This window comes from Penicillium pulvis, assembly GCF_028828015.1.
Source record: "Penicillium pulvis strain IBT 33274 chromosome Unknown contig_7_segment1_segment0, whole genome shotgun sequence".
Taxonomy (NCBI): domain Eukaryota; kingdom Fungi; phylum Ascomycota; class Eurotiomycetes; order Eurotiales; family Aspergillaceae; genus Penicillium; species Penicillium pulvis.
The window spans coordinates 2,226,163-2,239,978 of record NW_026643079.1 but is presented as its reverse complement, the minus strand read 5'-3'; the positions used below and the strand labels follow the sequence as shown (position 1 = coordinate 2,239,978).

The window sequence follows — 13,816 nt, the reverse complement described above, 5'->3', positions numbered from 1 at the left end:
GCTGGGATATTCTCTCGGAGCTTCGCTCGTGCGGTCTTGGCTTTTTATTGGAAACGCGTTTCTGCAGATGATCAAAGCGAGTGGGCGGGTCACATGTCAAGGCAAAGCCACCAAGCTTGTTCGCGTGATATCGAAAGCCCAAGGAGAGTTCGTAGACGTTGAGAGTTCAGGCAGACAAGACAAGCCAGAGTGTACAAAATGTACAAGTGGATCATTGATGGAAATTGTTAGATTCCTAGCTACTAACCTCATCGGGCAATGCGGGATCTCCAAGTTATTTACCTTAGAACCTTGGGAACTTAATCTCTACGCAGCAAACTACTATTAAGCCTAAGATTATATTCCCCTTTTCCTGCGCAAGGGGGGTTATTTTCATCAACATGTCAACTTCCCACGACCGAATTTCACTCGCGCGTCATAATTATCCACAGTCTCCCTTCAACCGCGCGCGCGAACCCAACTACGAATTCGATCTAGATACCTCCAATTTTCCCACCCCCTCTAAACAGAATGGAACACGTGCTCGACAGAATTACCGAACAAGCACACTAGCTGGAGCATATCGAGCCGCGTCGGGTTCGTCGATGGAGGAAGGCGCGTTTGGCTCGTACACGAGCCCTCGGCGGACGCGGGAACCAGTCGACGCGCTTTCGCCCTATTCCGACAGATCGATTCCCCCCGAAGAGCTCGCGGATGCATACCGCAGAATTGAAGAAGATGGATCGCTGGCGGAATACGTAGCGTCGGATGGATGGGAAGCACCACTGGCAAGTCGCTCACCATCTCAAACAAGGGATCGCGACTACGGATTCGCCCGTCATGGACTCGCAATTTCAGAGCCAAGTCTATTCAGTGATAATGGAAGACCTTCCCCGCGCCGGAAGACCACTGATTACACCAAAGATGAGCAGCGCCTCAGACGCGTGACCGGCAAGGATTCTCCAGTGTTCAGCAAGGCCAACGTTGGCGCACGATCGCAATTGACGGCGGATAACCTGCAACGGCGGGAAGATGAGGAATACCAGAGCCATCATATATCAGAGGAGGAAGACAACGGGCACGGCCCTTCTCTGAATCTGCCAGCTGCCTGGGGAACTCGAGCTACACGTCGACAGGAGTGGCTTCGGAAAGTCAGCCAACGGAGCGTTTCAGATCCAGAATTGCCAGAGGAGAGGTCAGGGGAAAGAGTGGAAGAAAATCCAAAGGACCGAGTCATCGAGCCCGTAACGAAGACCAGACCCGAGGAGTATCCGGTCTCCAAACCTCGACTCTCTGCCCGTTCGCTGGAGCGGGGCCATAGCACAAGTCGAAATGTCCTCGAGGGGCGCACGGCCAATCCGCATGTGCCAGACATGCAGCAATCTCAAGAGAAGCCGAAAGAAAATACATTCGACCTGAATCATAATGTCCCCGGTCAAGGCGATCCCATCCCCAACACGCCTATCGTGGTCTACAAAAACTCAACCTTTACAAAACCGAGTCCGACAAAGCGAGACTCTCAGGAATTGTTACGCCGACTATCGAGAACTGAAAGCCCAAAGCTGGAGCAAATGCAGACGCCGGATGGGCCAAAGCTTTTCCAATCTCGCATTTACGATAAAACGCCCCGAGTAACGGGTGCATGGATCGATACTCCAATAACAGAGAAAGTGGCCCCGATTCCGAGCGATCTGACCAAAGATATCGTCCCTGCACCGGCACCAAAGCAGACCGAACCGTCAATTGAGAAAAGTGAATCTTCTGTGAAACCAGCCCCAGCTCAATCTGAAAGTGCAAAGAGCGAAACGAACACCACAAAAGAATCTCCAAAGCAAGAGTTAAACCAAACCAAAGAATCGAAACCAGCCAAACAATCAAGGCAGGTTCTTCGGCCTAAGCTGCCAAAGAGTGGGCTGGAGACGGTCATTGAGGACGTCAGCTCTGGAAAGGAGACACTTGATCTGGGAGATGATACCATTGAGTCTCTTCAGGCAATTATGGACGACCCAATGGGATTGAAAACGGAAGAAGAGGAAGAGGCAGCTTATGAGAAGGAAGTACTCGAGAAATTGGCAATCGCGCGTTCGAACGGACAAAACTCAGTTGACTTCGAGCGACTCAATGACAAATTGGCATCTCTCACAAAGAACATCAACGAGGTAAAGAAAGGTCTCAATAACCTGGAAGAACATGTCACTCGCGAAGACACACGCGCATCACGACCAAGCACTCCCAACAAAGCAGCCCAACCAACACCACCCTCACACAATATTGTCCCGCAGTCCGATGGTCGTATCTACGCCGCAATCCCACTTCCTCAACTGTGGGTTCAAAACCCAGTTACCCGCCGCCGCCAGCTCACTAAACTTGGCTGGGTCACGCTGGTATCACTGTCATGGTATGTCATCGAGTGCATGATGATCGAGCAGTACTCGCATCCACTCATGGCCGATACCTGTGATGGCTACTGCCTGCGGCCAGATGCACCCGAATTTCCATTTGTGACCGTGACAATGATGTGGCGCTGGTCTCATCTATCAGCTCTTCTCATGCCCATTTTCACCATAGTGCTGACCTTGTTTCGATTGGTAGCGCAGCTGCTCGGGCTGTGGGATGGCTATGTGGATGAACCGGCACGCTTGGGCAACCTCATGGGTGAGATCCGTATCAATGGCACTCCAGTTTCGTTCCCGTGGCTGTCTTCTCCTTCGGCTCAGGGCATTCCTGCTCCTCCACCTCCGCCTCCGCAGCAGCCTGTGTGGACACCAACACCGCAGAATGGGGCTCCTATCAAATGGGAGGATGACCAGCCCTCAATTGATGATGATGAATATCTTTAGCTGATTTGCATGGCTCTGGGTGATGTTAACTTATATTTCACGTCTTGGGATAGGCGCAATTTGCAAGAATGAGGCCCGGAGTTAGCGAGCAAAACCTCCGAGGCTGGCAATTATATTAGACGCTAAGCTTAGTCTATAATGAATACTTATATGTTTCCACTTCAGATTCTACTCTCCCTTTCTTTCTCTATACGCGAGCACAATCGATGCCTTCAATTTTGATGTTCCCATATAGTCGAAGATTACTCATATCAGAGCTTTCAGTCTAATCATATAGGATCAGGCACTGCACCTAATCGGATTAAAATTAACGTGAAAACCCGTAGATATATAAATCAAAATATATTATGTATACATCCATACCAAATCATATACAGTACAAATATGCAATCTATTCTCACAAACGAGCTCTCTCCCGCCACTCCTTCTGCAACACCTTCTCACTCTCCATTCTCCACTTCTTATTCTCACGCAACCTCTCGTCAACCTCCTCATCACCAACCTCACAAGCCTCCTCCAACGGGATCTGCCGTGTGCTCCTCAACTTAAACCCATAGTGTGTCAAAACCCCAGTCGGTGTAACCACACCCTTAACAGCACCGGAACAAAACCCAGCAAGACCTTCCAAAAACTTCTTTCCCGTCGGCGTCGAAAGCATAAGTAGTCCATGACAATGCGGTTTACCCTCGAACATCTCTGCAACAACGGACACACCAGCCTTATGCATTCTTCGTGCAAGGACGAGTCCCTCGTCTGTGAGACACTCCTCTCCAACAGTAATAAATACGGGAGGCGCATCCTTCCACAGATCAGGGGAGGCGGCCATCGGTGAGACGAGCGGGTGGTCGGTGCTCGGTGCGTTGCAGAAGGTGTCTACACGGGGAGGAGAGGCGGGCCAGGCATCATCGGCCGGGAACGCAAATGGCGTGTAGGGCTTGGCATAATCTGGTACGTCGACGCCTCCGGGCCGGATATCCATGAAGTCGTACTTACGGTAGTTCACTACCGAAGGCATGCAGAGTGAGACATCGCACCAGGGTGAGATACCTGCTACACCGGCCGGGAGTTCGATGTTCACTTCTTCTCCGTGGAAAGTGACGGCCCGCGATGCGCGACGCAGGGTGAGGAGAGTCTGCAGTAGCGCGAAAGTCAGGTTTCCGCCTGCAGAGTCGCCAGCGATGACGATCTTGTTTGCTGGGACGGGCTCGTGAAGTGAGCCCTTGGGTGGGTGGATGAGCGATAGATACGCTGTTAGTGCGTCGACTAGGGCTGCTGGGAATGGGTTCTGCGGTGCGAGTCGGTAGCGCACTGAGAGGGCTTGCGCGCCTGTTAGGCGGGATAGATTTGATACGGGCACGCGGTGGGTGCATGGGTCCATCATCCTGGAGTTTGTGAGTAATTTGAGCAATGGGGCTTTAAGACTTAGAAAACTAACATGTATGCACCTCCGTGCAGATACAAAATCGTCATGTCAGATGTGATATCCTTGCGCAGGGCGCGATATTTCTCCTCCTCGGAGATATCAGGCTGTGGCTCATTTTTACCGACTCCACGGCGGTATCCAGTCCATTCTGCTCCGACTTCATTGACAGCAGGGATGTCGAATGTCTCCTGCCCGTTTCCAAGTAGTTCAATCGCATGAAGAACTGCATCGCGCACATCCATCTCGGGCTGTGGCAGGGTGACCTTTGCCACCCACATAGGGCCTTTGATCCCAGGGTCCCGCATACTATTTTTCTGTGTTTCAGACATTGTTTTCCTGTCATCGCCTGAGACGAATGAGCGGATGATCACGGTGACAAGCTCAGTGCGAAGGTCCTGTTTCCCCGACACTGGGGACATGCGAATGCCATGCAAGATAAGCGTTCTCAGGATCAAGGGGATCCGAGATACCAACAGCTTGAGCTGTGTGATGGTGTGCTTCATATCACTCATTCTGGCGACGAGGAGCTTACGCCTGGCTCCTGGGGGCGATGTGGGTGAGAGGGATTGATATAGAATCTCGAAACCTGTTCCTGGCTCCCATGCCGAGGTCAGATTTCAATGGGTTTAGCGCCGATCCACACTGGAATAGGTATCCACTGCGATTTGAAATCGGGCATAGATTCTTCAGCACACTTTAATCTCCGATTGGAACTCAAGTTTAGGATTTTCTCAAATATGCATTTTCATATATTCAAAATTGCCATAAATATTTAAAGATTGTCATGTTTGTTTATCCACTTGAGATCCCTTGATCTCAACTTGTTCAAATCCAAACGCCACCCATGCAGGAAATCCAAGGTTACTCGACCTCTTTTACGTCAGATGCATGAACAGAATCAGTCTGCGACTCCGATACACTCTGACGCTCACCCGCAAGCTTTTTAACGCCCTGCTTAGGATGAAGCTCCCTCTGATAAACAGGATGCTCATCATCCTTAAGTCCAGACCCAGTCGGATCCCTCCGAATCAAGAAACTCTGCACACGAGCATCATTGGACGGCATCTGATTAATAGCACTCTGCCTCCGGCCACTCAAAAACCGCATCGAGTCCTCACTAACCTCCCTCAGGCGCTCCTCATACCCCGTATTCATCTGACCGATCCAAGACGCCTGCACCGCACCGCCAAACAGCGTAAGTAGAATAATGAGCCGCGTAAAAGTCCGATGATCCACGATATGCTGCTGCTTCCCGTTGTGTCGATTATTCCAGCGCTCCCAGTCCTCCCACGTTGCGTTTCCATATATGTTCACGTCGGGACCGTAGGGGCCGGCGGTAGGATCTGGTCGGGATGCATAGGTCCAGCCTGTACCGAACTTATCGTACGCTGCACGTTTGATGGGGTCGGAAAGGATCTCGTGGGCTGCGACCACAATTTTATAGCGTCGGAGTCGGACTTCGGGGGTGATGCCTGCACTGTGGCGGTCGGGGTGATAGAGTTTTACAAGGTCGTAATAGCGGGTTTTGGTGTATGCAGCGTTTCGAGGGATATCGAAGACATCATATGGGGTGAATGAGCGGCTTTTTGGCCAGGCATCCTGGTGTCCCGGAGCGTCTGATGCGGTGGCATAGCCCCGGAGTGGGGGGAGATTGAGATGAATGGAAGACAAGCCAGTTTGTTGCGAATTTAGTAGCTGGACGCTACCCCAGAGAGGATTTGGCTTCTTGAGCATGGCGTCATGTTTGAGAGAGTATGGGTAATTCCCGATACTCTCGTGAATGTAGTGGAGCTGTGAGGGGAGATCTCGCCTTGTCGGATCAACTGGATCCGGGGATCTTGATCAAACCAACCAAACACTGATCACGAGCCCACCATATACTCGAAATATCAGATGAACGGAACTTGTGACATGCTTTAATTTGGATTTCCTTGCTTCCTCTTTGATTATCTGTATTTTAACATTGAAACTGTATACCCGCTGGTAATATAGCGGTGGCCAAGGTGATCTTTATCTAGGCATTATGACGCGTCATAAAGCATCAATTCAGGGCTTGAGCCAGCCCAGACAGAGGTCTACTCAGTTTAGTTAAATATCCCCTGGCAAAAGTCTCTTCTGAGATACTCAAAGTCGTCACGATTCACGATTCAAATTGATTTATCTGTACGGGTGGGTATCTCGTCGAAGTAAAACCCCTTCAGGGCAAATGTAAAGACCTGTCGCATGACGTCCGTCTTGAAAAGCAAAAGCACATAAAACCAAACATAAACAAGAAGCATCCAAAAAGAAGATAAAGCCCCGTAGTACTCCATAGATCAAAAATAAATAACTCCTCTATTGCAGACCATCTTCACGACGGTACTCAAGGGACCACAACTTTTCCCACGGCCGACCCTTTCCTCCTTGTCGTCGGCCAGATGTAGATCGAGAGAGAGATGATGCTGCCACGTCCCCAGCGTCACCGCCAAGCTGTGGTGTCGAAGATTGAGCGTGATTCGTAGCCTGCTAGTAAGCGAGGTTAGCATATGGATCAATGCACAACCCGAGAAAAGATAGAAGCTATGTCTTTCCTACTTTTCACGGGCCGAAGAGTAGGTCGCGGCGAACCTCTTCAAAGATTGGGGCAGCTTCGCGCTGCGAGCCAGCAGCAGAAGGATCGGCGTCAGCTTCAGGGCGAACCAGGTCGACAGTTGAGTCGTTGGCTCTCTGTGAAGGTGTCGGAGTACCCCGTTTGGAATTAGAACTGTTGCGACGGCTATCTAGACTTTTAGACAGGGTCTGCGCGACAGTGCTTTCTTCCGTTGGACGTTTGAGGCGAATACTGCCTTTCGCATCTATGGGTGTAGATGCGACAGTAGTCTTGGCGAGTCCCGGCGTAGCAGGTGCGCCGGGCTTCTCTTCTGCGGCATCGAGAAGATACCAACGCAGACCGTCAGATAGCTCGAAGGGATTCTCATCATCGATCGAGGCGGCCTCGCTGGCCCCTCCAAGCGAGTGCCGATCCGGAGCAACGCCATTCAGGGATTTTGATAGATCTACAACGCGTTCCTCAATCTTGGAAATCCGGGCAAGCAGCCAGTCACGGGTGTTGAGCTTGTGAGAATCTTGTTCACGAAGGAAGTAATGCGGCGCACCCACATTAAAGGCAGCCCAAGATCGAATGGCCTGGTTTCGAGTTGGAAGGAATAGGGCCAGGTCGCCTTCCTTGAAAGACCGGTAGGCAATCTTGTCGTGAGCTTCACTTTGGACGCGATGGTACTTCTCACGATAACCGCGGGCTTCCTTTTGCCACTTACGTGCGAGTAACTCAATGTCTTTCACACGCTTCACGACGACATCGCCGAAGATTGAAACGTCGAATCTAGTAAGGCTTTCCATAAAGGCTGAGAATTTCGCGTCTTCTTCCTCTGGGCTCTCAGCTCGCATCCACTCAAGCAGTGCACTATCGGGCTTGGCAGAAACAATTCCAGACTGGGCGAGACTCTCGCCGAGTCCAGACGCCGACGCAGTAAGTTTTGATGCTCGCTGGACCACAAGGCGGCCATCTTGCTGGATGATTGCGAACCCTAATTGCTCAAGCATCCGCTCCAACTTATCGACCTGCGAGTAAAGTTGTCGAGATGTCTCGTAACACTTAGCACCGCGGCCTTCATAGCGGGTGAGAGCATGTCGTTCTGCTTCTGAGGCCACCTCGACCCTCTTTTCCCATTCGAATTTTCTTTCCTGTAAATCCTGAGCCTTGGATTCTGCATCGACAAGCTTCTGTGACAGCTCTGCATGTTTCCGTTCCTCCTCCGCAATTCTCTCGCGAAGCGCATCTGAGCCGACCTCTCCAGCAGATACCTGAGAATGCAAAGAACTCAATTTCATGCGTTCCTCCTCTAGCTCATGCTTTGTGCTGTCCATTTCAGTTCTCACTTGAGAAAGTTCTTCTGTCAACTTGGTCAATTCAGCCTCGCGACCATCAAAGACTTTGACTTGTTCTTCCAATTGCTCTTGAAGCGCCTGTGTTTTGTCCTCGAGCAATTTGATCTCAGCCATCGCCTTTGACGCATTGTCTTCGGCGGTTTTAGCGTGGATGGACAAGCCCTCGGAGAGTACTTCGATGGCTTGAATGATTCCAGTGAGTTCGAGTGGTACGGAGCCTCCCGGAGCAAGGTTCATGAAAGCTGATTGTAGGGTGTTATAGTTATCTTGGTCTTTCTGGCCCCATGCGTCATTCTGGCGCGTGAGATCATTGACCCTGTTTTGGAGCTCTTGCTCTTTCTCTTGTAGAACTCGAATACGTTCATCGAGATCCTTAGCCTTTTGAGTCGCCTCGGCCGAGCTCGCATGGGCACGTTGCAACTCAGCCTCGAGCTGATGAATTCGCTCCTCGGCCTCTTGTCTTTCATGATCCCGACTATCCATGAGCTTGTCTAGCTCCTCTTCCATTTCCTCATTTCGATGCCGACACTTCTTCACTTCCGCTTCCAAGTATCTTCGCTCATCCTCGAACTCGCGCTGTCGCGCCTCAAGATTTCCAATGAGGTCTTTCTTGGTCGACTGGGCTTCTTGATACTTGTCAGAATTAGTCTGCCGCTCAGTATGAGCCTCTTTTTGAAGCCTCTGCACGGCCTCCCTTTCATTTATTAGCTCAGCTTCGAGTGAGACTATACGCTGGACAAGCGCTCTGTCCTCCGGGGTTTGAGTCATAGACACCCGCCTTGATGAAACAGAAGACCGCCTGGAGAGGGTGTCGAGATGCGGAGATGCAGGCGAACTTGGGAAATCCGGCACAAAATTCCCACTGGATGGTCGACTGATGTGGCTTTGGCGATGGAGGAGATCCTCTAGCTTACGAACCCGGCTGTCCGAGCCCTTGAGTCGCTCTTCCAATTTCATCTTTTCATCCTGTAGGCTTCGAACCATATCATCCCCACGTAGCAACATAGAACTTCGGCTCAGATCAAACACACTGCCGTTCTTGAATGCCTTAGCTCGCCGTCTCTGCTGGCGTGTGGGTATATCTAGGTCTTTCAACTGCTGAGATAAGTCATCTGCGAACTTGGGAAGAGAGTGCATCGCCCGCAGATCTTCTATGTAAGCCTCAATCTCTTTCCGAGCTACTTCGGGCCATTGTTCATCCTGCCCTTGGAGGTTCACTTCAATCCCAAGGGTTGTGGAATCACCGAAGGATATATGATCGCCCATGCTTTTGATCCATTTCTTTCGCCTTCGTTGTTCTTCGTCTCTTAAAACAGCCATCTCTTCTGCCAGGTTCAAGGAATCTGCCTTAATCTTGCCGCTCCACTCATGACGTCGCGCGGACTCAATCAGAATCGAGCCATAGACCATCGGCATCTGAAAGACTGAGTGGATGATTTCGAAAGCATTGGTGTTCACGTCAAGATTGATCAATTGGGCGTGGGTGTCTGCCAGGCGTGACTGAAGGAATGAGATAGTCCGCATCTTTTGAAGGGCCGATTTCTCTGCAGCCCCACGTCGCCGCACAGAATGCGCGAGAGCTTGCTGCAGGTCTGCACCAGCCGCTAATAGAGAGGGAAGGAGGTTTTGAGTATGATTTAGTGCTAGTCTGGAGATATTTGCCAACATCTTCTGATTATTCGGAACCCCAAGGACATGCTCGTAATCTGAGCCGATTTTCTTTGCAATGGTTTCGACTTCAGCGAGTAGGCCCTCATCCTCTTCAGCAGGGGAAGAAAGAGTGTCATCAACCATGCGTTGGGTATCCGAGGCAATTTCACCAACAGTCTTCTCAATATCTTGCACTTGTCCAGCAAAGCGCGGCAATGCAATAGCCGCATCGGCCCCGGCTTGTAGGACTTCATTTCCATCAACGAAATCTTTCAAATTCCCCGTCGGCCGATTGTTGTCTTTCCTGGGTGTGGATGGGCGTCCAAGAAGCGGAAAGTCCTTCCGGGCTGGGATATTCTCTAGTTGTGCCAGAGCACCTTGCCAGCCGTCCAAAGCAGCCTGCTGTTCCTCTAGCAAATTTGTGGCCCAAGCGTGAGCCTCTTGGAACCGGTGTTCCAGATTACCGACATGAGACTTAAGGTTCTCGAGTGCGACACCCACGGCGCGGTCGATGACATCGGTTCGCTCATTATGCTCTTGAATCATCTTATCGATCGTCGCGCATCGGCTAGATAGGCCCTGAGCCCAAGTCTTCCTTGCCATGAAGAGATTCCGCCATGCCTGCAGGTCGTTCTGATCGGTAAGGGACGCCGGCGGGCTGCCAGGCTGAAAGGGTTCGGGCGCAGTAAGCATCGGGAGCTCGATTTCACCAGATTCGCTCACATATTGTCGGTCGTATACAAATATTTCGGTCTAGTTCCACCACCAACCATACATTAGCACGTCGATGATATCGTGCGGAGATTCGGGGATTGGGTACCTCTGTGGCGAGTGTCTGCGTCTTCACATTCTTTCCTCGGGCAGTCATCAAGATCTGCCTGAGAGGCGGAATCGATGTATGTCGTACGACCCATGATTTCAGTGCATCAGGACTATAAATGGTATGGTGTCAGCTTGCGGGTGCATAAAGCTAGGGACATCGGAATGGGCATTTCCCCTCATCGAAAACCCGGGGAAGAGACCAAAACATACGAAGCAAAGGCTACTGGATCAGCCAGTAGATGCTCACCGGAGTGAGCGATATAGATATGCAAAGACATTTCCCCCTCCTCACCATCGAGCGCGAAAGCTCTAAATTTCAGGGAAGAGGGAGTGTATCTAGTTAAGTTTGGCAGGGGCTGAAGCTCTTACAGGTGCGTTTCTCCCCCACCGCCTCCAGTCCATATCACAAGATACCATTTCTACGCACGCGATCGCTCTATGGCTCCGAAACATGGCCAGTGGCCACACCTTCGGTCAGGGGAGCTGACCCTCCTTGATTATGCCGCGGATGACACCCGCGATGTGATAACGCTCTCGGAAAAAGAAAAGCTCGTCCTGCAGCTCGCCGAACGGGTCCAGGAACAACAACTAGAAAAGGCGTTATTGGAACAAGGTATGTACACGAAGACCTCCAGCTCTTCTCCTCGTTTTTCTTAGTTTTCTGAGTCTAACTTATTTCTAGAATTGGAGCCGTTTTCCGGTGACAATGTGGAAGAGGAGCTTGCGATCGCGGAACGCAAGCTCCTGGAGGCGCGAGCTACCTATACCGTCAGAAGGAAAGCAGCGCGTACTATCCTCATGACTGATCCCATTTTGAAAGCCGTTCACCTGAAGGCGACCATACCCCCCTGAAAAGTAAGTTCGTACCCCTAGTTCATATGCGCCGCGTCTCATGAACTCTCACAGGGCGCTACTTCGCCTGGTCAACCGTCGCGACGAGCTAGCCCTCGCACATGAGAACCTGGCCACCGTCCACAATGCAGTGTTCAAACAGCTCTCCAACTTGAAGGTCGAGAATTTACAGATCAACCGGGAGAATCAGGAGTTAGTGGGCCAGCTTCTTGAGCTCACAAAACAAGATTCTTCCTGGCGCGATAGGCTTCAGGATGCGAAGCTCGCATCGCAGCTAGACGAGCTCGAAGCTGAGCTCAAAACCAGCAAGGCGAAATGGGATACGATGAAGAACATCGCTAGTGCTATGGTAGTCGGCAGCGGGCTTAACTGGGCCGAAAATGATGAGCTACAAGATCTTGTTCTGGATGAGAGCGATGATTAATGTCTATTTTACGAACGCGTTCCGGTTGTTTTTGGGTCTTCGCGATTATTACTTAGAATAGGTTATACCCCATGGTTCAATAAAGGAATTGACACATCTCGATCTATAAAAACCGGTAAATTGGATAAATTCTTGAACTTTCTCTGGAATTCAAAATTTCCGTGAAATTATGGCCGACGCAGGATAGGGATTGTGGCCGTGCAAGACCCACGTCTACATCACCGCACACCCGCCATGACGAAGTGGATAGATAAGAGTCTTACGGGCGCGTTGTTTGGGGAGCTCTAGGGCTTGCGCACGCACAGCAAAAATCAACCCAGCAACGGAGAATTTTACGCTCGATCGCAGTTGATACATCTAATGCATTTTCGACTATATAAATTTAATACATTAGCGTTTAATGCTAGTGTGCACCTCGGAATCCAATACGTATTACGCGAGCGCAACTCTATGACGCTCTTCGGAAGAAGTGGAAGTGGAAAGGTAATATTACGAGTGGAGTGGTACTTGGTTTCTGCGGGAATTCAACACACAGGCCCATGTACCGTATCAAAAGTAAAATCAACCAGTCCTGTTATGCCTTATGATCTAAATGCTTAAGTACCCAGGCTAAAGGTCTATGCTGTTCTTGGTTTACGCCGAATCCTCCGTATTGCCTGGGCTTCCAAGGTTCTCGACGAATCCCATCTAGTCCCATAATATCCGACGGAACTTTCAAGACGCGTCTTGCAAGGGAACGCACTCGATACCTGATAATTTCCGGCTTGTGATCATGGTGTGATCCGAACTCTGCAAGGAATGAAATCACCCATCGGCGCCCCGGTTTTTTACTCCTATCCATTCTGACCCATACAAAAATTGGAAGGCCGTTTCCCGCAAGACGGGCACCCGTGGATATCGGCAGTTCTGGCCACATTGGAAAACAGCCAGAAAATTGGGTGATAACACCCAAGCTCTTTACGTATGGCTGTGTTTCCAATCGGCGGTTACGCCCACAGAGTGATATGATTGAGCAACGCTCCGACTTACGATTCCAGGCCCTTACCTCGCGCTAATTCGGTCACGGATATGGGCTGCACGCCATTACACGGTGGCCGGTGCTTTTTGTTTTTTTACTCTGTTATTACTGGATATATACTAGGTATGACTCCCTGGCATAATCAGTACTTAATTTAGTTCAGTATACTGGGGTAACGGGGTACTTTGGCGAGGATGGTCACTCGTGACTTGGGTACGGTACTTCATGCTCACGTATCCGCGGTGTTCATCTCGGACTTATTGCCTAGATGTCCAAGGGGGGCTTTGTGCGAGTGCTCTTTTGTCCATGAGTGTCGCGCATCCCTTCTTATTACAAACGCTAATTGCATCAAAAAGGACTCTGGGGGAAATGGTCTTTTGAGGTAGAGTGTGGACATACTAAAGTTTGCCGGTCTTTTGTTCCCAATTGTAATTTCTATCATCCTTCTCTTGTCGTAGTGATTTCTCCACCTTCAAGAAACTAGAAATATTGTTTAGTTGAATGATCTAATTGTTGATTATTACCGGGCTCCATGATACATAGGAAGACGGCGTAGTAACTATGGCACTCCAAAAACCAGTTGTAAGCCGCGTTTTGGAGTGGTACTGGGTACTTGCGTGGGAAGTCACTTTACTATGGGTTACAGCGGTACTCGGTACGACCACCTGCGCGGTTTTTGGCTGGTGCTCCACTGTGAGAGGGCTTGAGTATGTTACTGTCTGGTACGCTCTCTCTCCCAACAGTAGATAAGAAGTGCTGTAGACATATGCAAAGTAGATCAATGGGGGTTTTCTTGGTAAATATGAAAGAATCAAAAATCAATAAAAATACAAATAAAACTGAAATGCTCTATAGGTAAGAGTAGAGTGTGCGGTTAATTA

General features: G+C 50.3%; 5 protein-coding genes across 5 annotated transcripts; 2 read left to right on the top strand and 3 right to left on the bottom strand.

Annotated features, from left to right (window-relative positions):
• Positions 1-380: 380 nt before the first annotated feature.
• Positions 381-2,819, top strand: N7503_008804 (uncharacterized protein; the record flags this gene model as incomplete). The annotated part of the gene is made up of 1 exon (XM_057068351.1): positions 381-2,819. The coding sequence occupies one exon, from the start codon at positions 381-383 to the stop codon at positions 2,817-2,819; it is 2,439 nt and encodes an 812-aa protein (XP_056919206.1).
• A 397-nt stretch (positions 2,820-3,216) lies between these two features.
• Positions 3,217-4,754, bottom strand: N7503_008803 (uncharacterized protein; the record flags this gene model as incomplete). The annotated part of the gene is made up of 2 exons (XM_057068350.1): positions 3,217-4,201; positions 4,255-4,754. The coding sequence occupies 2 exons, from the start codon at positions 4,752-4,754 to the stop codon at positions 3,217-3,219; spliced, it is 1,485 nt and encodes a 494-aa protein (XP_056919205.1).
• Positions 4,755-5,103: 349 nt separating this feature from the next.
• N7503_008802 (J domain-containing protein) lies at positions 5,104-5,976 on the bottom strand (the record flags this gene model as incomplete). Its single annotated transcript, XM_057068349.1, has 1 exon — positions 5,104-5,976. The coding sequence occupies one exon, from the start codon at positions 5,974-5,976 to the stop codon at positions 5,104-5,106; it is 873 nt and encodes a 290-aa protein (XP_056919204.1).
• A 600-nt stretch (positions 5,977-6,576) lies between these two features.
• atg11 (autophagy protein ATG11) lies at positions 6,577-10,919 on the bottom strand (the record flags this gene model as incomplete). Its single annotated transcript, XM_057068348.1, has 4 exons — positions 6,577-6,747; positions 6,850-10,572; positions 10,640-10,751; positions 10,852-10,919. The coding sequence occupies 4 exons, from the start codon at positions 10,917-10,919 to the stop codon at positions 6,577-6,579; spliced, it is 4,074 nt and encodes a 1,357-aa protein (XP_056919203.1).
• A 160-nt stretch (positions 10,920-11,079) lies between these two features.
• N7503_008800 (centromere protein H) lies at positions 11,080-11,917 on the top strand (the record flags this gene model as incomplete). The annotated part of the gene is made up of 3 exons (XM_057068347.1): positions 11,080-11,254; positions 11,324-11,428; positions 11,502-11,917. 3 exons carry the CDS (start codon positions 11,080-11,082, stop codon positions 11,915-11,917), a joined length of 696 nt encoding a protein of 231 aa, XP_056919202.1.
• Between the last annotated feature and the right edge of the window lie 1,899 nt (positions 11,918-13,816).